Source organism: Trichosurus vulpecula, chromosome 1 (genome assembly GCF_011100635.1).
Source record: "Trichosurus vulpecula isolate mTriVul1 chromosome 1, mTriVul1.pri, whole genome shotgun sequence".
Classification (NCBI taxonomy): domain Eukaryota; kingdom Metazoa; phylum Chordata; class Mammalia; order Diprotodontia; family Phalangeridae; genus Trichosurus; species Trichosurus vulpecula.
In genome coordinates, this window is record NC_050573.1 from 3,409,667 (window position 1) to 3,433,612 (window position 23,946).

At 45.2% G+C, this 23,946-nt stretch overlaps 1 protein-coding gene across 1 annotated transcript in view; it reads left to right on the forward strand.

Annotated features, from left to right (window-relative positions):
• LOC118834239 (zinc finger protein 883-like) overlaps positions 1-23,512 on the forward strand; it is a 35,021-nt gene extending 11,509 nt beyond the window's left edge. Inside the window, exons 2-7 of the mRNA XM_036741707.1 lie at positions 9,440-9,628; positions 10,095-10,222; positions 10,334-10,533; positions 12,977-13,103; positions 13,596-13,691; positions 20,173-23,512. Coding sequence (XP_036597602.1) covers positions 9,440-9,628; positions 10,095-10,222; positions 10,334-10,533; positions 12,977-13,103; positions 13,596-13,691; positions 20,173-21,037 — 1,605 coding nt within the window. The 3' untranslated portion in view covers positions 21,038-23,512. The remainder of the gene's footprint in view (positions 1-9,439; positions 9,629-10,094; positions 10,223-10,333; positions 10,534-12,976; positions 13,104-13,595; positions 13,692-20,172) is intronic.
• The last annotated feature ends 434 nt before the right edge of the window (positions 23,513-23,946 follow it).

Sequence of the window (23,946 nt, forward strand, 5' to 3'; positions counted from 1 at the left end):
AGAACAGGTATTAGGCTGCCTATTGTGAGATGATTATTTCTCTCTTGTATTAATAATGAATTATTCAGTCAGAACCAAGGTTTTTCCTTGTTTCTACTTCCTCATCCAGAAACCAACCAGTGTGGAAAATCTTAAACAGAGATTTACCCAAATCACGATCTAATCAGACAGTAAAAAAAAATTCTAAGCTTAAGCTAATGGATGGATTCCTGCTTATTGTGTTTACTCAGACAGGTCTGGGAAAATGTTGATTCTCCCTTTTGTCTGACAGGTGATATGGAAATTGGTAAGTCTCTTTGACCAAGATTTGGGTGATCCAAGTCATGTGCCCCAAGATTCTCATTGAAATACAGCCCAGCCTCTCATTGTAATATTTATTTTCTCATTGTTCACCAATAACAGTTGATTGCCACCCTCAGGAACATCTGTTCTTCCAAGGGCATGTAAACTGTGAGGCTGATGGGGTGCTTGGGTGTTTAACGGAGCTTACCTTGACTTGGAGAATGCTTGAGACTTCAGACTGCTCCACATAGAGGCTACCACAGAAATTATACAGTTTAAAGAGTTCAGGGACCACACCCCCAGGACTGAAATACTGGACAGGGTCATCTAGAATGAATTCACAGACTCAAGCATATTATTGAGAAGAGGTCCATGGGGTTCACCAGACTGTCCAAGAGGTTAAGAGCCCCTGCCTTAAACTGACTTTTCATGACCTATCACTGAACTGGGAGTTTTCCTTAGTTTTCCCTGTGTGTGGGACAATAATCCCCGAAAATGAAATAACAATCAGAGGTTTCACAAGGTAAAGACAGAGGCTTTATTTGCAAGACTCACATGAGAGTTGGGCATCGCCCACTCCAGAATGGTCTGGGGTGGGGAGGCAAGTTTCAGAAGGCAGACAGTCAGTTTATATACCTCTCAAAGGCCCCCCGAAAAGCCCCCTTACATAACAATTCTAAGAAGCCCCATTACAATAACAATTCTAAGAAGCCCCCAAAAGCCCCTCCCCCCTTCTGGACCTCCATCCCCATCCATGGGGGTTGTTGGCCTCACATTCTTGAAACAAAAAAGATTCTTAATCTAACACCTTAACCTCAAACTAACAGACAGCAGCTACAGGTGGTATTCACCCTATGAGTATGCAGGATGTGGATATATGTGGTGTATGTGCAAGTTTAAGCGGGAGGGAAAAGGGGGAGTTTAATTCTTAAACTTAAAGACATAGTTCAGGCATTATGGAAGCTAAATTATTAAGTATCCTCTTTTCCCTAAATGGGAGACTTTCATTCATCTCACTCAATTCCTCCCCTTATTCCCTAGTTGAAAGTCTCTCACACCAAACTTGGTAAACTTCACCAGCTCTCTCATCAGTTTGGTCCCTACCCCCATCAGGGGTCAATTCCCATTCTTGACCCCTCAAAATCATCAGCCTCATGGACCCAACGGGGTCCTCTAACTTAATCATTTTGGAGAGTGTCTTATGCACAGTGGCTGTAATTAATTGCATCATGCATGGGAGGCAAACAGGGAGCAATATAACTCTACTTAGTGCCACTAGTAAAAACCATAGAACCTGTTTCCACCAGGTTCCTCCAAACCAGGACCACCATGATGCACTGAGTGGGGGAGACCAGGTCTGGACTGGAACATGGGCAATTTTTTATAATCTCTTTGTCAATGTCTCTGTTTTGCCCTACATCATACAACAAGTGGACAGATTGCGCTTATCACATACTCCCCCCTTCTTCAGCCAAGAGGTAGTCCAGCCTATGCTGCAAAATAGCATCCCTGTCTTAAATATTTAAGCAATACTTCCCTTCATGGGTCTCTGTTAGAGGCTGAGTATGTTTCTCTATTCCCGGCCAAGTTGGCATACCCAGGTGGACTTCAGACCTTTTACTAAGTATCTGAGCCGGGCTTACAGGAACAGGGACCCAGGGCCAGTTCTCCAACTGCTGGGGTCCTCCACAGACCCAGCAATGGGTCAAATTAAAGGTTCCGGCTACTCTCTGAGGGAGCCAAGGGATGGAGGCTGGAGAGGACAGTCCTAGCAGAAGGGCAAAGGTTAGGAAAGTCCCCATTTGTACTTACAATTCACGTGATTCAAGAGACTGGGGAGAAGGTAGTTTTGACTCAAAATCCAGAATACAATTAGAATTATCCAACCCAAGAGGGTCATCATGCATACCCACTGAGAGTCCAAGTCCCTTTACTCCAAGGAGAAAGGTTGGCACCAAAGATGAAGCTTTAAGTCCTTTGGGTCCTTCAGGTCTGTTTTCTCAACAGTCCGAACCATCAGAAGTGCAATTGGTCCTTTTACTCCAGTATGGTGTGTCTAACCGCTTTCCAGAGTCTGCACTGCCGTGTCTGAAGTTAGCAGGATCTGGAACGGCCCTTCTGTGTTGGTAACCAAAAATGGGCTCCTTAGCACTTAGTCAACAAGTGCCCTTGACTAGTTTGGCTTTTTCCCCTGAACTGAATGCTGTTTGTATGTTGGATTGGAGTAAGCTTGTTGGCCCCTTCACCTTGCTTCCCTTGCTTAAGCAGATGGAAAGAACCTGTGCTTTCCCCCGGCGTACCTTACACCCCCGCAGAAGCTGGATGGTTAAAAGCAGCTCCCGTTGGAGCCAGAGGCTGCTACAGCTACAGCCACAGCTGAAGCAGGAGCTGCCAGTAGCAGAGCTGACCTACGGGAGGTAGCTGAACAAGGACTTGAGGCCAGCGGGTAATCTTTTTACCATAGAGGGGAAGCATGTATGTGATTTTATTGTACACCATCATGCTTCTCTGTGGCCCCCTGGTTACTCTTGTGCAATGTACTTATTGGGCCTGGAAGCTTTTGATCAATATATCAAAATGGGGATGCTGGTTCACGGGTTGGTTACTGTGGAGCCTAAATATATGCTTTGATTCTTCTGCCTCCTACTTTGAGAGTTTCTTATATCTGGCGGTTCTGAACCTTTCAGATATATATATGATCCTCTTTGAAATTATAAACTCTGCCCTCCTAATACATTTGGTGACAAGGATGGGATTGCTAGGTATAAGATCTCTATTTAGAAGCAGAAGAACTTCAGAGGAAGAGATGAATATCCCAGGGTGGGAGGATCCATTTTATTCCTCCCTAGCAAAAGAATTGGCTAAAAAAGCTGGACCCTGTGAAAACTGGGAACCAAGGCTACAGAGAGGAGATCCTATGGATTTGGAAAGGTTTTTACAAGAGGTTGGGATTCAGTCAGGGGCATCACTATCTAGGCAAAGCTGGATAGTGTTATCAGCCTACCGGCTAGTATATGAAAGATTGAGATTAAGTGAAAGAGATGGGGGCACTCCTACCCCACGGCAAGAAGGGGAATCTCAGATAGCAGGAGAACAAACTGACTCAAATGAGAACTTTTCTATTAATGTGGCTAGGAGCAATAGGAGGACTATATAACCTAGACAATAAAATACTTCTCTCTCTCTCCTCTCTGCCACCCACTTGCTCCTCTAAGGAGACTGGAATCAGAGAGAGAGAGAGATCACACACACTCCACACAAAAACAAACACAGAAACGGATACAAACAAAGGGTGACAAGATGGATCCAGAAAGCTAATTTATTCAAAATTTTTGGGGTCCCCCTTTTCTGAATATATTTCAGCTAAATATTTAACCATTTTCTTCCTATCCTTTCCCTTATACTTTGGCAATTCATTCCAATTTTATTTTTGCAATCGATTGCCTAGAGGACTATATACAGGTACCCCACACTTATACTCCAACTGCACAATTTTAGACTGCTCTTTCCCCATCTTCAGGGGTTTTATGGGAGTCATCACCGAGCTCCCCGAGTCAAAAAGACTCAGCTGAATTACTGAGGGAGGTCGCCCGCCCTCCTCAGTCACCCGTGAAGCCTACTCAGTGGTGTCCTTTCACTGAGGTATTAACCCCGTACTTTGGTCGGTGGACTACCAGAAGTCCACTGCAATGCCAATTACCTCCAGACCCCCAAGCGCTTACCTCCAGGTTGTACATGTAAAAGTTTCCTGACTGCTCACACTCACCAGCCAGCCGGAATTTCAGTCTCACGTACGTAAGCCAAATTATTGTTGGAGTTTTAATAAGCAGTCTGTCTTACCGAGTCCCTCTCTCCGGTTGTTTCCCTCAGCCAGGCAGCTCCACTCCCCTTGGATCCAAAACCTCCAGGAAATCCCGGTGCGCGCTAGGTTGTGGCTCCAATAAAAGGGGTCTGCCTTAGTCAAGGGTTGTCCCAGGTTTCGGCACCAAAACTGTGTGGGACAATAATCCCCGAAAATGAAATAACAATCAGAGGTTTCACAAGGTAAAGACAGAGGCTTTATTTGCAAGTCTCACAGGAGAGTTGGGCATCGCCCACTCCAGAATGGTCTGGGGTGGGGAGGCAAGTTTCAGAAGGCAGACAGTCAGTTTATATACCTCTCAAAGGGCCCCCCGAAAAGCCCCCTTACATAACAATTCTAAGAAGCCTCATTACAATAACAATTCTAAGAAGCCCCCAAAAGCTCCCCGCCCCTTCTGGCCTCACATTCTTGAAACAAAAAAGATTCTTAATCTAACACCTTAACCTCAAACTAACAGACAGCAGCTACAGGTGGTATTCACCTTATGAGTATGCAGGATGTGGATATATGTGGTGTATGTGCAAGTTCAAGCGGGAGGGAAAAGGGGGAGTTTAATTCTTAAACTTAAAGATATAGTTCAGGCATTATGGAAGCTAAATTATTAAGTATCCTCTTTTCCCTAAACAGGAGACTTTCATTCATCTCACTCACTTAGAGAGACTATTATTCAAGGTGGCAAAGATTTATTGCAACACCAATATGGTGGGCAGAGCTCCCTAAGGAGGAGCTTGCCACTTAACAGGAATAATGCTAAAGTTTATACAGGAAAAGTAGTGGATTATCTGGAAGATATACTAATTAGGTGATAACTTACAGCCTTGGTCACAGGCATCATTCATTACTGGAAACTAGGGGAAGGGGTTTCTCAGGGGTGTACTTTTGGTCTGTCATGTCTGTAGAAAGATAGCTTTGAGAGTTGATGTCTATAGTTTGACCTCGATTGAATATTATAACACAATATTATACACAATAATTCTGTGGTTACAAGATAGTCCTGTTTTTACAAGAGAATTTCTTCAGAGGTCAGCTTGTTCTTGTGATGGGGAAAGATAGTTTGTTTTCCTGGGGCCCACTCATGAGTTATTGCTAGGCATAGTGTCCATGGGCTGGGGAGAAAACTGTCAGGGATAATGTTTTGAAGCTAGGAAGAAATGTGATTTTGGAACGGGGGTCCAAGCACTCCACCAAGTCCACCACTATGAGGGGTCTTTGGTCTAAGAGAGAGATGGCCAAATAACCATTCATTTATTAATAAACATGCTGACATTATAAATAAAATTATTAAATTACCCAGAAATCATGTCTCTCAAACTCTTTAAATGCAGACTACCAAACTGAAAATCTACAGAGCCATTGTGTTGACCTCACTGTATGCCTATGGAAACCTGAAGAGTGTACCAGGGCCATGCCAGGAAACTTAATTGCTTCCATCTGAATTGTCTAAGGAAGATTCTGAAGATCATCTGGAAAGGTAAGGTACAGGATGCCATAGTCCTTTCTCAAGATGAACTGACAAGGATTCAAACTCTAATGCAGAGAATGCAACTCTGATGGGCTGGCCATGTTGTTTGAATGCCAGATGTATATTTGCCTAAAAGACTATTTTACAAAGAACTCGCATAAAGCAAGTGTTCACATGGAGGTCAGAAGAAGTGAACAAGGACAATCTCAAGATCTCTCTGAAGAACCTTGGAATAAATTGCAAGATGTTGAACACGTTGGCACAGGACCACCCATGGAGTGACCACAGCAAAGAAGGCGCTGTGCTCTATAAGCAAAGCAGAATTGCAGTAGCTCAAAAGAAACATGAGATGCGCACATTAGAAACATCTCACTCCAAATGTTCATATGGACGATTTGTGCCTGACCTGTGGTAGTCTTCTAAGCTCATATTGGTCTGATCAGCCAAAGTCGGACACACTGTACCTGAACTCCAAGATATTGATGCTATTTTGGTCCTCTCCAAGAATGAAAGACAACAACCAAGCAGACTTCCAAACTATTTTGTGTTTTGACAGGTTTAGGTCTCCGTCTTCCAGGAGACTATAATAGTGCTTATGGTGCTGCTACTTGTTTAGGTTTTTTTGTCAGTGCATGTTTGTGAGCCTCTTATGTTAAGCATTTTGTAGGTGCAGGGGAGGAATGAATAGCAGTTCTATACCTGAGTCACATGGCATGTTTAGTATCTTTATACTTCCCCCTTCAGGAAGACCACAGACAGGAGCCAGAGCTAACCTGTAGATCCTTTACCTAAATTTCACCCCTGCCTCATTTATCTACTTTGGCAGACAGAGAAAGGCACTTTTCTCCCTATCTAGAGGCCAGTTTGTAGACTAGCAGACCAGGAGAAAGATATAGCTGAAGTTTCCCTAGATTTCAGTGAAGCATATGACAAAGTATCTCATACGATTAGGGGTTTTTGGTAGCGAAATGAAGGCATTTGGGCTAGGGGATGGTACAATTCTTCCATTCAGGATGGGTTGAAAAGTCAAACCAAGTTAATGATCAATTATGGCTGGACAGCATTAAGAAGAGAGTTTCAAGGGAAATGCCCTCCAGCCTCTGTGCTTGGACATCCTCTGTTGAACATTTTTACCAGTGACTTGGGATGAAATAATAGAAAACCTATCCAGTTCAAAAATAACCCAAAGCTGGGTAAATAATATGAATAAACTGGATGTGAACAGGTTAGAACACTGGGCCAAACATAATACAATAAAATCAAATAGGAATAAATGAAAAGTCTTACATTTAGATTTTTTAAAAATTTCTCAGCCACAAGGAGGCTCAACAGATGGTCAACTGAAAAAAGATCTGAGGGTCCAGTGGATTTTCAGTGCAGATTACTTCAACAGTGTCATGAAGCAGCTAAGAAAGGTAAAGCAATCTTAGGCTGATGATAAGAGAGCCATAGCATCTAAGATGGTGCTAACTCTGCTATGTCCATGAAGCCTACCCTGATTAGATCACACCTAAAATACTGTCTTCACTTCTCGGTATCATATTTTAAGATGGAAATTGATCCGTGGGAATCTTTGCAGAGCAAACCAGGATGGTAAATAAATCCTATTACAGGTCAAAAATTAAAGAAACAGGAGATGTTGAACCTGGAGGAGACCTGGGGAAGGGGAGCTAACTGGAGGTTATGCATAAATACTGTTGTAGCAACTCCACTCTTTTGCTACCTCTTCCAACTTTCATAATCAACTATGATTTTGATCTATAGAGGGCAGCCACTACCTTGAGTTCTAGGTGTACATACTACTAAAATTATCCTGAGCCCCAACCAGTGTGCTTCCCACTAACAATAAGCCAGTAGACACAAGTATCTCTTAGCAAAGGCATTACTAATATGACACAGTAAAAGTTGTAGGCACACAATATCTTCTTATAAACCTGAGGTGTCCTCTCACACTAACACACAGTGTCCATGGGCACCTACACAGAGTACAATAGTAGTGGGATACACACACACACTCATAGGAAATACATGTGGCAAAGCAACTCACAATTTTGGTAGTTTAGGGCCTGGAATTCCTTTCTCTTTTTGCCAAATCCTAATGCAGCTCCCTCTGGCTGCAGTGTCTGTTGGGTGAGATACTATGCTCAGTTCCCAAAGTCTGTTCCTCTTTGTAATTCAACTCTCAGTTGCCAGAGCTAAGTCTTTCCTTAAGTCTCCAGCCACCTCTTTTCTCTGCTATATCTTCCTTTGAGTGACCAAAGTATATGTTTCTACTTTCTCAACTGTGTCTTAAACTCTCTTGAACAAACAAACCTTAGAACTGTTGCATGGGGGCATCTCCCTCTGGGCAAGTAACTATTTGAAAATGATCAGCTTGGTAAGAGAAAGAGAAATGCCCTATGATCCTACTTCCCTTTCCCTCATCTCCTGCACAAAATGCTCCTGAGTCTTGAATACCTGGTGTTCCCTTGAACTGGATTGCCATTCCTAGGGATTAGCTATCTATAGCCCTGCAAAGGCATGTCTAATTTATGATTGTTCTCTATAATGGTCAGAAAAAGGAGCTCATACACTCCATAAAAGGACCAACAAGTGCTAATACTTAATTACCTCAAGTGTGAATATGTAACTATCACAGAATGGGGGGAGGGAATAATCACATGCCCCCCCCCCCAAAAGGAAAGGCTCTCCTTGCTATGTTATAGCTACATGAAGCCAATGCCAGAACACAATGGCAAAGGAACAGAATTTGGACCAACCAGGGTTTATTGAGTTTGCCACTAAGGGAGGCTCACCCAAAGGGGCAAAGACTCCCCCAAACAAACAGTACGCAAGGATTCTATAGGTTTTGCCAGTGAGGAACAGGGAAGAGGACTGGGCAAAAGTTGATTCATCGAGGTCCCTGTTGCTGGGGCTCAAGACTGATCTGGTACAATACCCCTTTTACGCAGTTTCAGGGTTGGGGGATGTTCTAGGCTGGTCCCCAGACCATGTTGCAAAACAGGATACCGTGGCACTGTAACAACAATGCCGCTTGCTGCTACTGTGACTGTGTAAGACCAACAACACCAGCACACAGGAAGGCTGCAAGCACAAGTTCTTTGATTTGCTTTTGTAAGGAAAGCAACTTTAAGGGGTTAACAATCTCCCTTTAATTAAACATACATATATCATTCACTTACTTCAGGGGGAAAAGCTAGCATCCTGAACTTCGGAGCAAATACAAACAGAAATTACAGAGATAATATAAACAGAGCAAACACATACGGTTATCAACAGACAGGCCTCTGCCTGACCAAAGAATTACATAGTTACCAGAGATAGAGGCACCAACATCTGGGTTTTGAAAAGGTGGGGGGCATGGGGGGGTTGCTCCAGCAGCCACCCAGAGTCTCCTCTGGATCAAATTACACGACACCCTTCCAGTGAGTGACAGCCCCAAACAAAATGCTAACCTCTGAGTTTGTATACCCTATTCAGGGTCAAAGGGTTTCACAGCCAGGCGACTCAAACCTATGTGAGCTAGGCTTTCCTGTTGCTTAAGCAGGTCATCAAAGACTCCGGATTTAATCAAAGAAACAAAGGCCAGACTCATCTAAGGCACTTGATTACCTCAGTGGTCCAAAAGAGAAAACAGCAAAAAAAATAAAAATTAAAATTAAAAAAAAGGCCCACACTAATTACCCATACAGGCACATCCTATCTGGGGCCCCTCATTGCAAGCATTGTTGTCAGAGTAAGGTCCTACACGGCTGAACTCTCCATGGCTCCATGGCTCTCCAAACGGCGGTAGCTCTGGGTCCACATTGACCTGCTGGACGCTCCTTGGACAGCCATTCTGGGTCCCCTTCCGTGCCTTTGACCAGTCTGGCTCCGAGCCCTGGAACATTCTCCCTGCACCCTTCAATCTCCTGCAGGCCCACGGGGCCCTTCCAGGCTCAGCTCCCGAGCTCCCTCATACAGACCAAAACAAAACCCCGGCTGTGCCTAGTGACTCATCTGGGCCGCGCTCTTTCTGCCGGGTAGGAAGCACACTACTCCGGGCACGGACAGCTTCCGTCTGCTCTTTGCGTTCCCAGAAAGGGGCACAGGGCTCGTTTGGTTGACCGAGGAATCCGCTGAATGGAAGGCTGGAAGCTCAGTTGGGAAGCTCTATCTCTGTAACACAGGCTGGAGGGGAAGACCAGGAGGTGCTGGGGAGGGAGAAGACCTGGCACCCGAAGGATGGAGCTGGGAGTGGGCGTGGGGAACAGAGAGGGGGACTGCGGGTGGGGGCAGGGAGAGAAGGGGAGGGGGATGGGCATGGTTGGGGGCACAGGGGCTGCAGAGGGATGATCTTAAGGTAACCCCAGGCTGAGAACGGAAAGGAGGGAGGTCCTGAGACCCGAGATTTGGCGGGAGTCGTTTGCCGCACAGCGGGACCGAGCGCCTCGACCGAGGCAAGGGCAGGCAGAGGGAGCATTCGCTGCCCTAACTGGGGACTGACAGCACGAGGACCGGAGCGGCCCGGTAGGAGGACCAGGTGTGCACAGAAGCCGCCAGTTCCTAGAACTACGATTCCCAGAAAGCGTTGCGGGAACACCTTGGAGCTGTGTGCGCCATTTTCGCTTCCTCCGGTGCACAGACGATCCCCGCCCCCCTCCAGCCCACTGCCTGAGACAATGCGGCGATTGGTCGGGCCGGAGGCGGCGGTGAGGCCTAATAGCCAATCAGAAGCCAAGATGAAGCCACTCCCCGAGGCACCAGCCCTCCCCAGAGGAGGCCGCCCCAGCACGTGTCTGGGGCAGAAGGAGGCCTGGGCGTGGCCTGCGTGGCCCGCTGGGTCTCCTTTTCGGTAGACTCTGCCTCTGGCTGTACAGGCTTCGGCCAGTCCCAGAGCCCAACAGGGAGCATGGCTCCCGGGCCCACAGCGGCCGCTGCCCTCCAGGTGAGCCCTCGGAGGGGGCAGGGCCGGGCAGGACTCCCTGCCGAGCTCAGGGCTGGCCTCCGGGCATGCACGTTGGGGGTGCCCAGACTCGGGACTCTGGGCTGGGGTCTGCCCTCAGGGAGCGCCCAAGCTGTCGGGGAGACCACCGAGACCACTTTCAGACAGCCCTGGGCCTGCCGTGGACTTTTAGCTGAAGCTGGGAGGAAGCCAGGAGGCGGATGGGGAGGGAGGGCATCCCTGGCATTGGGCACGGCCAGAGACGATGTCTGTAGGCTGGCCGTGGAGCGTCTTGTTGGGAAAGAGCAAGGGGCTGGAGTCACTGGCTCAGAGAGTGTGCGGAGGGGCTGATATCGAGGCTTGAAATAGTGGAGTCAGGGACATGGTGGGGGAAAGCTTTGAACGCCGAACAACATCCTCCGTGCCATGGAGTCAGGCAGGAAACGGGGGCCTTTGTTGAGTCGGGGGGCGACGTGGCCCCACCTGCCCTTCGGGAAAATCACTTTGTTGCATGAGTGGAGGGTGGATTAGAGCGGGGAGACCCCAGCCCCCCCCCACCCCGCAGAAGCTGCCATGGGCCAGGTGGGAGGTGATGAGGGTCTACCCCAGGTTCGGGGCGGGGTCAGAGGAGAGAAGGGGGCGTTGGAGAAATGTTGCAGAGGTGACATGGACAGGAGGCCTGCTTAGGTGAAGTTGACAAGCCCTGTCTCAACTGGGGGAGGGGAGAGAGGAATCCGGGATGATGCCTAGGTTGGGAGCCTGGGGACTGGGAGGAGGAGAAGGAGAATGCCCTCAAACATCTATGGGGCTGGGTGGAGAGGAGGAATCCCAGTTTGTTGTGTTTCAGATGTCTACTGGACATTCAGTGGGAGATGGGAGATGGGCGCTCAGCACAGAGACTGGGCTAGGGTAGACAGATCTGAGAATTCTCTACATAAAGATGGGAGATAGATCCCCGGGAGCTGACCAGGTGAAGTAGGATGGGGTAGAAGAGAAGAGGGTGTGGACAGAACCCTGAAGGATACCTGTGGTTAGAGCCTGTGATCTGGACAAGAACCTAGCAAAACAGACAGAGGAGGAGGGGGCAGAGAGGAAGGAAGAGAACCAGGAGAGAGAGGGGTGTCCTGAAAACCCAGAGAGAAGAGAATATCAAGGAGGACAGGGAGATTGGCAGTGTCCAGGGCAGCAGAGACCTCAAGGAGTATGAATTGTTAGTTTCCTTACTCTAGTGGTATCTATAAAATTTTGGGGCCTTATTGATGAGTAAAAGGTTATGTTTAAGACCTTGAAATGTCATGATCATGAGTGCTTGGTTGTGTAAATAGACCTTGGGTGGGGGCTCAAGAGCTGGCAAGGACATCCCCTCAACAGGCCTACCCCTGGCACTCTGAAAGTAGGGATGTCACCATATTGTGGCAGGGACCTATCTCTGGGAAGGTAGCCATGGTCATGTGAGAGTTGATTGGCATGAGTGTGCACACCCAGTGAGAACTGGGCCATCTCCTATACCTGAGGGAGAGATGTGAGGTTCCCGCCCAGTGTGGGTTCTGACTGGACTCACTGACTAGCCCCCTGGAGTAGTGACCAACCCAGGGGACATGTTTCTCTGTCAGACCAGCATAGGCTGTGTTAGGGGGCCCTGGGCCTGGGAAGGTGAGGGCCTCTGGCCTCTGCTCTCATCATAAATGCACGTCAGGTGCATTTATACCATTCCGTGCTAAAGGACTTGGATCATTGGAGTGTGGGAGAGGGGGGCAATCAGGAAGGAGAAGGGCCTCAGAAACATGCCATTCGAGGATCACTTGAAGGAAGAGAAGACTTAGGAGCCATAATATCTGCCATCTCTGATGGAAGAGAGAGTAAGCTTGCTCTCGTGGGTCCAGGAATGTCAGACCAGCAAATTTAACGTGAAGTAAGGAAGAACTCCCTCTTGCCACAGCTCCTGGGCAGTAGAATGGGGTGCTTCAGCTCCTGTGGATCACCTTCACTGGGGGTCTTCCCCTGGAGCCTGGACAGGCACTAGCTGGAGACAGCAGGACAGGGCACTTATTCAGGTGTAGGCCAGGCAACATGGCATCTTGCACTGCTTCCGGACCTTAAGATGCTGGCATTTCTTGCATTCCTCTTTCTCATCTTCACAATGGAGGTGATGAGGAGTGTTTGCAGGTCCTGCTTCACAGAACTGTGTGGAGGTAAGTGCTTTGTTAAACAGAAAGGTCAGTTCATCATAAATGCGGTGACAATATTCTCATTTGGTTGCATCATTCAGAATCTCCTCCGAGCTCTGCGCACAGTAAGCCCTCCATAAATGTGGGACTTGGAACACTGCCGTCCTAATCAGTGCAAGAACTACTACTTACAAACTGTGTCAGCTTCCCCAGGCCTCCCAGGTCTATCAAAAGGAGGATCCCTGAGTCAGCTCTTACTCAGCTGTTTGTTATTTCAGAAATCAGTGACCTTCCAGGACGTGGCCTTGGACTTCTCCTTAGAGGAGTGGGGGCAGCTGGGCCCTTCTCAGAAGGAGCTATACCAGGAGGTGATGCTGGAGAACTACAGGAACCTGGTCTGCCTGGGTGAGGACCACAGGCTGCCCCATGGGGGGCTTTCTTTCCTTCTGGTTAGTGCTATGGGATTTCTTGAGTGTTTGCTCCTGTCTGGCATCCAGAGACCAGAGTTTCTCAATCCCCCTGTGGCCTAGAGAGAGGTTATAGGTTACCTACTTACCTGTTCCCAGGTGAAGGGTCTTTGTACATGTACAATCTGGCTGCTGGATTGTGTTGTCCCTGAGGCTGCCTCACCCCAAATCGTCCCTTCTTGTCCCGGGTATCTTGAATATGTCAACAGTCTCCATCTTCTTAGCAGGGATTGGGTCAAATGACCTGGTGTTTTCTGAGCCCAGTTCTACAGTGACACCTATTCCTCCCTGCTTCCAAGTGCAAGATCTAGAGCATCCTTCAGTGGTCCCGTTTGCATTCCCAGCATGCTGTATTTCCCCAGAAGGGGAAAGGAACTAGGATCAAGCTCTTTGGGGGGATTCTCTGACAAAAGATCTTTTCAATGAACAGGCCTGGCCATTTCCAAGCCAGATGTGATCTGTCAGTTGGAGAGAGGGGAAGCCCCTTGGATGCCAGAGGGAGATGTCCCCCAGAGCAGCTGTGCAGGTGAGTCATGGTGACCAACAGTTGGTCATTTGGGAGTTTCCCAGGCCTGAGCACCTTCTCAGAGCCTCCCCTTCCTTGCAGGAAATCACTCCTGACAGGACCCTCCTTGGTTGTGCCTCAGTTGGGACTGAACATTGGGGCAGCCTATTCTCCGGCCTCCCCCTCATCAGTTCATTCTCACTTCACATACTTATATTCCTTAAGCAATAGTAATCAAAAGGCTCTTTGGGTGGCTCTGTCCTTTAATTCTGGGTATAAAGGTTTGGTTGCTGTGTTATTTTCCCTAGTCACAGTTGTTGTACATACTCTGATCCTGCTTTCTTCCATCTCCATAACTGACTGTCCATCCCCCTCGTGTCTGTACTTTTCAGTGGTAAGCCTGTGGGGTTAACAATGCATGAATAAGCCAAACCTTGTTTAGGCACAACCCCCTCATCAAACACTTGGGTCCTCTCCAGGGCTCTCTTACCTTTCTCATACAGCCATTAGAACTATTTCTAGACTGAGGTTTTCATTTCCTTTCAGTCACTTCCTTGGGGGTGGTCCCAGCTGTGGAATCATTGAGTCAGAGGCTGTGACCATTTATGTTGCTCTTGGTCTGTGTGGCTGGGTTGCTTTTGACTTCAGGCTTCAGAAGGAGAAGGTTATGGGGCTAGAGAAGGGAATGGATGGGGGCTGAATAAAGAGCAGAGAATTGTGAAGATGGCTTGGGAGTCTTGGGAGTAGTGTAGAAGGCCAGGGACTGAACTGGGGAAGCACAGATTTGGGAGAACTTGAAGGAGGTGGATTTAAGCTAAAGGAGGAGAAAGGAGTTCCAATCTGAAGGAGGGAAAGGACTGAAAGAGGACGTGTACTCTGGGGTGAAGAGAAGGTAGTTGGTAAGGCCAGGTAAGTGAGAAATACATTGGTAAAGATAAGGAAGGTGGTGGGTGCGCTTCTCCTGGGAGTAATCGAAGGGTGTTCAGCTGTGAAGGAAATAACAGCACAGAAAGGATGTGCAAACTCAGCAGTGAGAACAGAGGCCTGGGCAAGGTTTGCACCGGGTGCGCTGTTTTTACTGTGTCTCTTCTGTGTTGAAAGCCTGCTGCTCATGCAGCCAGCTGGTCCGATCTCCCTCACGAACGCTGGTTTCTTCGCGCTCCGGCTTTCCTGGGATGATGACGTGTTCCTCAGAACGGCAAGGAGCCCAGGGAGGTGAAGAAGTTCTGAGAAGTCAGAGGGGAATCTTGACTGGGATTGGGAGATTGGAGGATGGAAGAGTGGTCCACAGAGAGAAGGGAACATGGAGGGCCCCTGAAAGAAAGCTGAGGCTCTGCCATTTAGCAAGTCCAGGGGTTACTGAAGAGAGCTGGAGGGGAGGGAGATGCAGTTAGAGGAAGAAAACGTTTAATAAGAGAAATAAGGAGGGGGAGAGAATGAAGATTGATTGTGGCCGTATCTGAAGCAATACTCACCAAATACTTGGGAATGATGGAAAATGGAAAGTTAGACCGATGGAATAAGCAAGACAGAAAACCAGTGACTCAGTTGTTCAACGCGTGAGATGGTGAGAAAGCAAATCGATGGAGTCACATCACTACCTGAATGATTGCTGAGCTCCTTCTGGTCATATTGGAAAGAATATAGAAAACTGTAGGCAAAGGTCCCAGTTTCATTTTTTTTAAATGTGCTTTAGGCTAAGTACCTTGCCTTAGGTTCTTGTGAATATTCTAGAAGATTCTGGAAGACATAGCAGTGACCACGTAGCAAAAGGGAGCAGTGTTCGCAGAGAGCCAACATTGCTTCATGAAGAGTAGTTCGTGTTAGCATAACCTTGTTTCCTTTTTTTACAGGATCCCTAAACTGCTAAGTCAAGAAAATGCTTAAAGACAGAATTTTCTTAGAGTTTAGCAAAGCATTTAATAAAATACTTTTTTATCTTCTTGTGGAGAAGATGTAGAGATATCATCTAAATGGTAGTGCAGTTAGTTGGATTTAGAATTGGTTGAATGACCAGATTCAGAGTAGCCTTTAATGGGTTAATAAAATTTGGCAGGACATGACCAATTTGGTTGCCAGGGAATTCTGCTTGGCCCTGTGCTAGTTAACTTTTTTTTTTTAATTCCTGGCTTACATGAAGAAATAAATTGCATGCTTCTCAGATTTTCAGATAACTGAAGTATGGGGGAATACACGGGATGACAGAGTTAAGGTTGAAAAGGGATTAAAGCTAATAAAAGAGAATTCAATAGGAATAATTTTGGTAAAGCCTTTCACTTTTGCTTTCAAAAACCAAACCTCATATTACAGGATGGGGGAGGCCTGTTAGATGGCAGGTTATCTGAAAACGATCTGGAGGCTTGAGTGGACTGCCACTTCATAATGAGTCAACAATATGATGTGCAGTTAAAAAAACAAATGGTATCTTGAGTCATAGAGAAAGATACAGCTTCCCAAAATAAAGAGTTATCATTTCCCACCCTCGTCCCCTGTCCTGTATTTGCCCTGTTTTCCACCTCTAAAATACCGTATTAAGTTATGAGTGCCACAAATTAAGATGTGTCTCAAAGACAGCCGGGATGGTGAGAGGCCTTGAGACCATATCGTATGAGGAATGATTGAAAAGATTGATTGAAAAAAAAAAAAGCTGTTTAGCCTGAAGATGAGAAAAATCAGACCTACAAGGTACATATTGAGTCAAATCCTCGAATTTAAATGATGAGAAAGTTGGGTCTCAGAGACGTTAAGTGATTTGCTCAAAGTCACACAGCCAGTAAGTGTCCAAGGACAGGCTTAAGGTCCATGGCCCTATTCACCAAAGCACACTGCCTCCAAGTATTTGAAGGGAATTGACCCCAGAGGCTAGAACCAGGATGACATGACTTGATGTAAGGATTAAAGGGGCAGATTTAGGCTTACTGTCAGGTAAAAACTCGCTAACAGTGCCAGCTATGCAGGAGTAGAATTGACTATCTCAGGTGGTGGTAGTTTTCCTTTCATTGGAGGTCTTCAGGTAGTGACTGGATGGCCACCAAAGTCCCAGAGAACTCTACAGTTCTGAGATTCTGTGAAACCCGAGAGCACAAACTGCTGGAGAAGAATTTTGCATATGACAAGAATTACTGGGCAAACTGGAAAACATTCACTTAGACCGGCAACTTATGCCATAGAAGCTCCAACTGGAAAAAAAAAAAGGAGCCTAAATATAAAAGGTCACTTAAAAAACTTAGAGACAAAGAGGTTCAGAAAATTACCAAGTTTTCACTTCTGTGCTTCTGAGGGTGATAAGTAACCAAACATAGAGGCTTGTCACAAATGGACCGAAAATGGAAAATCGCCATCATAAAGAAACTGAAAGCCTTTTACATGAAGTAAGTCAGTGTAGCTAGAGTAAGAAGAGAAATTACAGAATGAAGAAAATCACTCTCACTAAAATGGAATTCTTAATATCCAGTTTATATTAGGAACTGTCAAGCTAAGAGCCATTCCACAGTAAATAAATGATTAAAAGATACTTTGTTGTTACTGAGTCATTTCAATCACATCCGATTCTTCATGGCTCCATTTGGGATTTTCTTGGCAAAGATACTAGAATAGTTTGCTGTTTCCTTCTCCAGCTCATTTTACAAATGAAGAAACTGAGGCAAATGGGGTTAAGTGACTTTCCCAGGGTCACACAGCTAGTGAGGGTCTGAGGCCAAATTTGAACTCAGGAAGAAGAATGTCTTCCTGATTCCAGGCCCACCTCTCTTTCTGCAGTGCCACCTAGCTGCCCATGAAAAGATGCAAATAAACTTTTTTCAAAAGAATTGCAAAAGAGTGTGACAGCAGTTGTGGGGCTGGATGGCAGGTGGCCAGCCCGGCCTGTCCAGTCCCTGTGGCCTAACAGGAGAATCTTCTTCTATCCAATGGGATGGGAGCAGTGGCACACAGTGTCGATTCCAGATCAAGTTTCACATCAAGTTAAAGAACTGGATTGATAGTGACAGTTTGAAGAAACAGTTTTTACTCTAAATGACTTTTATGAAGAAGCAGAAGTGCTTGGGAACCAATCCAATCATATCTTAAAGAGTGTTTGGCTTGTTTGGTAAGAGATACTATCTTTGGGCATGGAATCACATTGTGAGGATGTTCTTCAGAAAAATCACCACATGTACAGCATCCCAAGAGTCTTAGTGTCTTTTTAAGCTTGATTAGCTTTAATAGCTTACAAGTACATTAAGGCTTTTGGGGCTTCCTGTATAGTCAGGAACAGAATGAGAAGCTAGCATTCCCAAGGGCCTCCTTGTGGTTATTCACAAAGACAGAAATGTAAGCAGTGGTATACAAGCCGTGGAGTGTATTTCAGAAGACTCTTCTCTGTCCACTGGCCAACTGTTCAGTGTTCCTTTTCCTTTTCTTTACTGCCAGAGCCATGGTGCTAGTTTGCTCCAAGAGATTCATTTCTAAAATCAGGGGCAACAAAGTTGAGTACATTTTGGGTCTTTAAATCTTGTAGGACTCTAAGAAAGAATCATTTCTCCTGTTTTTTTTCCAAACAGTTTAGTAAAATGAGGTGTGTAAGTTAGCTTAGGGCAGCTAGAGGGCTTAGTGTAGAGAGCGCTGGGCCTGGAGTCAGGAAGACCTGAATACAAATCCAGCCTCAGATACTTATAGTTGTGTGACCTTGGGCAAGTCACTTATCCCTGTTTGTCTCAGTTTCTTCATCTGTCAGATGAGCTGGAGAAGGAAGTGACAAACCATTCTAGTATGTTTGCCAAGAAAACCCCAAATGGAGTCATGAAGAACTGGACATGACTGAATCATAAATTAGCTGAGTGAAAAGTCCATATTTCAGCAAACCATATCCAAGTTTGGTCTTATCTCCCCATTGATTAAAAAATCCCCTTTCTTAAAAGAATGGCTTTTGGTGAGGAGTAAGCCATCTCCCAGGCCTCAAAAACATGACAGGGCTTCCCAAAATCTGATCCTCCTGTTGAGTTTCTTCCACCAAAGTTTGTTGGAAAGAGAATGTGTAGTGCTCTTCCTTCCTAGTAGGCACTATTCCTAAATGAGCCCTTATTTCATAAGCTTGTTTCTTCTTGGAAAATGTTCTGTCCTTACTAAACATGGGGAGAATGCAGTATGTGCACTTTGTTTTATTAAAACTACCTAAGCACGATAAAAGGAGTGTTAAAATTCAGACTGACCTTTGAGCATCTATGCCCTGGGGTATACTTGGGGTATACTAATCCAATGCAGTTTTTCATATAGCTTTATTATAAATATAACTTATGGGCGAAATAATGGGATAGGAATATTATATGTGCTCATTTTAAAATCTTTGTTATGCTAGCAAAACTTACAAATCATTAGCCTTCCTTTTGTGCAGTATTAAAAGTGCATATTTAGTGTAAGTAAAATAACCTTAATGTTTCCAGAATAAAACTCTCCAAAAAAATCCCAAGATTTTTTGTTTTACCTACAAATTCTCCATGAGTGTTTCTGAAAAGCTTAAAATTGAGCTCATCATTAGGGTTTATGAGCATTGTTTTTTTAGAAACAGGTAAGAAAACAATGGAAGAATTTCGAATTTTACTTTCAGTGATAATTATAAAAGTTAATACTTCATCTAACTTTCCAGAATAAGTCACCCAAGTTCTAGTGGCATGTTAAACTTTTAATGATATAAAAACCCTTTGTTTTTCTCAGGCCTATAAGAGCATCTTTATCTGCCTTTCAAATATGTTATAAGTTGTAAGAAATATTAATACATTAGTAAAACTTTTTAAATTATAAAAAATGACAAACCACTGACAACTATATAAAACAACTACAAATATTACCATAAACAAAAGGTGGTGTCTTATTTGTCTAACCTATGACTTTGACAATAATTTCTTGAGGGAGGAGAGAAGACAGAACTAAGTAAGCAGCAAATTACCCTTCTAGCCATAGTAAAAGGGTTTTCAAGGTTTTTTAATACTTTTCCTCCCACAGATTCAGAGGTTGTCCCTGAACCCAAGAAATCAGCTTTGAAATATGCCACTTCTTCAAAAGAATCATCAGTTGAACATCTCACAAAGGATAATCCCTGTTTCTCCAACTTGGAAAAAGCTTCAGAACCTAAGGCCAGGTTAAAAAGGAACTGGTGTGATGAGGAGATCCAGTCTAGGCAAGTAGAAGTCCTCCTAAGGAAAATTCTCAATAAAGTGATTGGCCATGAAAGAAACAAATGTGGCTTAATTTTCAGTCTAGGGCCAATGCTTTTTCTTCCATGGACAGTGTCTATAGGAAAGAGTTCTCCATAAATGTGATCCCCAGAGCAAGGCTTTCAGAGACTACTGAGACCTAGTAAATGTAACAGAAACTGCTCCAGGAAATGATATCCTAAGTAATGCATGTGTGAAATACTTAAATTACAATACCATTCTGGTTATCTTAGGATGTGCTGTTAAAAGTAATAATATAATGAATATGAGAACCATTTTAACTATAATTCACCTATTACTTCTCCTCATAGAATTCATACTGGAGAGAAACTCCATAAATGTGGTGGATATGGGAAGGCTTTGCCCAAAGGCCCACAACTGACTGCACATCATAGAATTCTTTCTGCAGAGAAACCTTATAAATGTAATGAATGTGGGAAGGCCTTTAGCCAGCGCTCACACCTTGTTGGACACCAGAGAATTCATACTGGAGAGAAACCTTATAAATGTAAAGAATGTGAGAAGACCTTCAGATGGATCACAGGACTTACTCAACATCAGAGAATCCATACTGGAGAGAAACCTTATGAATGCAATGAATGTGGGAAGGCCTTCACACAGAGCTCGCAATGTACTCAGCATCAGAGAATTCATACTGAAGAGAAACATTATGAATGTAAAGAATGTGAGAAAGTCTTCACACAGAGGTCTCATCTTATTGTACATCAAAGAATTCATACTGGAGAGAAAACTTATGAATGTAATGAATGTTGGAAGGTTTTCAAATGGCACTCACACCTTACTCAGCATCAGCGAATTCATACTGGAGAGAAACCTTACGAATGTGATAAATGTGGGAAAGCCTTCAGTTTGAGGACAGGTCTTACTGTACACCAGAGAGTGCATACTGGAGAAAAACCATATAAATGTAATGAATGTGGGAAGGCTTTCAGACAGAGTTCACATTTTAATGTACATCGGATAATTCATACTAGAGAGAAGTCATATGAATGTAATGAATGTGGAAAGACCTTCAAATGGAGGTCAGAACTTACTCTACATCAGAGAGTTCATATTGGTGAGAAACCTTATGAATGTGATAAATGTGGTGATGCTTTCAGCCAGAGGTCGAAACTTACCCTTCATCGGAGAATTCATGCTAGGGAAAAATGTTAAAAAAAAAAAAAAGACCAGGCCCAGTTCTGTGTACTCAGTTGGTGGATAATTAATGCTTATTGAGTTGAATTGACTAGGGAGCAGGTTTTGTGTGGAGCATGAAACTCCCTGCCCACCCCCAGATTTGTGATGCAGAGAAACCCTTATGGAATCCGGATTCCAGCCCATTCTTATTCACTGTGTTCCTAGAGTGCTTGACATTGCTGCCAAGTTCTGTGAGTAGACCAGGTATCGCCATCCTGAAGAGTCTGCAGGAGAAATTTTCTTTCCGATTTGAATTTCTGCTGAATGCATGTGGAACAATGGAAAGGAAGTCCTGGTCAACTTGCAGCGCTCACTGTGAGAAGGATCCAGTCCTGGCTTGGTCTCTGTGCCCCGATGATTGCCTCTCCATCAATCTTCACATTTTGTACCTCATTCTCCTGGCATCATACTGTCCCTCATTTGTCTTTCAACTCCACGCCAGCCTCCATGTATTATTTGACTTCTCAGTTTTCACGTAAATAGGTAGTCTTGCCCTACTTGGAAAAAGAGTTTGTCTGTGACACAAGGCTGTTGTTTTGGCCCTTCCCCCTTGGCTACTAGTAATCATAGTCTTCATTCCTCTGGGGGTGGGTCATAAGCATTGCTCTTTGGTGCCCTGCTCTGTTATCTTTCCACTACCACTACATCCCTCCAGATCCTCTCCTTGGGTGAAAGAAGTTGACAACTTGTTTTCCTCCTCTTCCACCAGCCTCCTGCCTGGGATTCAGGCTGCGTGGCCGTATGCCTTCTGTGTCTGTGTGCCCTCTTCCTTAACACCAAAGAATGGAGTGTTTTCCCTTGGAGGATCACAGAAACCCTAGCTAGCCACATGTGTAGTCACATTGATGGAGGCCCCAAGCCATTGCTTGAGTTGGAGCTTTATGGGTCTGCAGGTGATTCTCAGGGGAGCTGCCCCTTCCCTCCAGGTCTGATAAAAATGCTTCATTCACATCATAACAGGTTTTGACACACATCTGTTAGTGTGAAATCTGTTCCGTTATAGATAGACACATCCAAGAAATGTGACTGCGCAGTCCTTGGAAAAAGCCACACAGATGATTAGCGAGCACCTGAAAATGTATTCAAATTCCCAGATGATCAGAGACATACAAAGTAAAACAGCTCAGAGGTACATCTTCTGTTAATAACAGACATTTAGAGTTTTCCAGAGTAGTGAGGTGCAAAGCACTTAGACTGAGTTGCAAGGGATGTCAGAGGTCATTTAGCCCAAGCTGAACACCTGACAGGTGGTCATCCAGCCTTGGCTTGAAGACCATCATACCATCATTCTTAAGTTTCACCCCATGCCCATCAAACTGGGTAGCAGCAAAGGACTGGAAAGAATGTTGCAGTAGATAACAGCGCCTGGCACAGTATGTTAAATGCTAGTTACTGACTGACTGACATCTATGAGGGAAAGAATGAAAAAATTGTGGTTCATGAACGGCACCATTTCTGACGCAATGGGATTTTTAAAAACCCATGAAACTCTTGCTTCAGGGTCTTTTAGGGTATCAGATAAGTGGCCATTAGCTTAATACCCTCAAATGGCTGGCATTTGCCCAGCTGCTGATGACCCTACTCCTGAGGCCACAAGGAATTGTGGAGGGACCCTGCTTGGGGGCTGGGTGAGGACCCAAACCTCTTAGTGGTCCCAGCTCCCCCTTGTGTGTTTACTAGGCCTGTGGTTTGGCCTGGTTGATGTTTCCTCTCTGGTCCCAGAATTGGCCCCTCAGGGAGGCCCCCTGGGATTTTCCAGAGGCAGAGTTCCATGAACATCTACAGGGAAAAAGAAACTAGGTAAAGCACCTCAAGCTGTGGGACCTGCAGAAACGAAGTTCTCACCCCACATAACCAGTCAGTTGGCAAGTCTTGCCATTTCTCCCTCCACAGCTGTAATTCCTGCCCCCTTCCAGAACCACCTCTCACCCAGATGATGGCAGTGGCCTCCAGGTTCTACCTTCTCCAGTCCATCCACCATAGAGCTGAGAAGCATCTAGAGATCTAATGTATCCCCAACTCACCTCATTGTGCAAACTCAATTTAACATTCAAAGTCTTCAGAACTTGGCCCCAGGCTCCTTCCACCTTCACTGTACATGACTCCTTTTCTTCATTCTATGGTCCTGCCAAACTAGTCCCTCTTCCTTCCAAGAACCTTCACCTCCTTGCCTTTGCATGGACTGTCCCCCCCCATGACTTTGAATGCACTCCTTCCTCACCTCAGTCTGAATCCCTGTCTTCCTGCAAGACCGTTCAAGTATCACTTTCTATATGAAGTCCCCCCAAGCTACTGCTCCCCATCTTTAACTAGTTTGAATATAGTTTGTTTTTCTGTATATTACATGTTTGTTTGTAAATTGCATCTACATTTTCTGTATTTTTTTACTTATATGTTTATGTTGTACATGTTTCTATGTTTTTGCATAATACAGATGTACTTGTGTGCATGAGAATGTAAGCTTTTTGCAAGCAGAAATTATGTGTACTTGTCCCCAGCACCTAGCATGGTGCTTGGCATATAGTAAATACTTCCAGAATGCTAGTAGCCCACTTCTAGAATGCCTCTCCATGTCCTGGACTCCTCTTCTTCCCCAGTACTCTTAGGGGCCCACATGAACTGCTTCTTGCACTGTATAGATACTGGGATGAAAAATGTGTTGATTCAGGGGCTTACATTGCCCAAGTTTCCAGGTCACTTGGCCACAGGCCCCTGCAGTGGCAGCATTGAGGATCACTCCAGGTGGTGGCACAAGTAGTTGGTTGTCCTTTGTGCTCAAAGAGGAACAAAATGACACCACTATGTCAGGTCAAGTTAAGTGTGTCCAACTGTGGCTGACCAGAACAGTATTATCACAGATTGGGCACAACTAGTCCCTATGAACA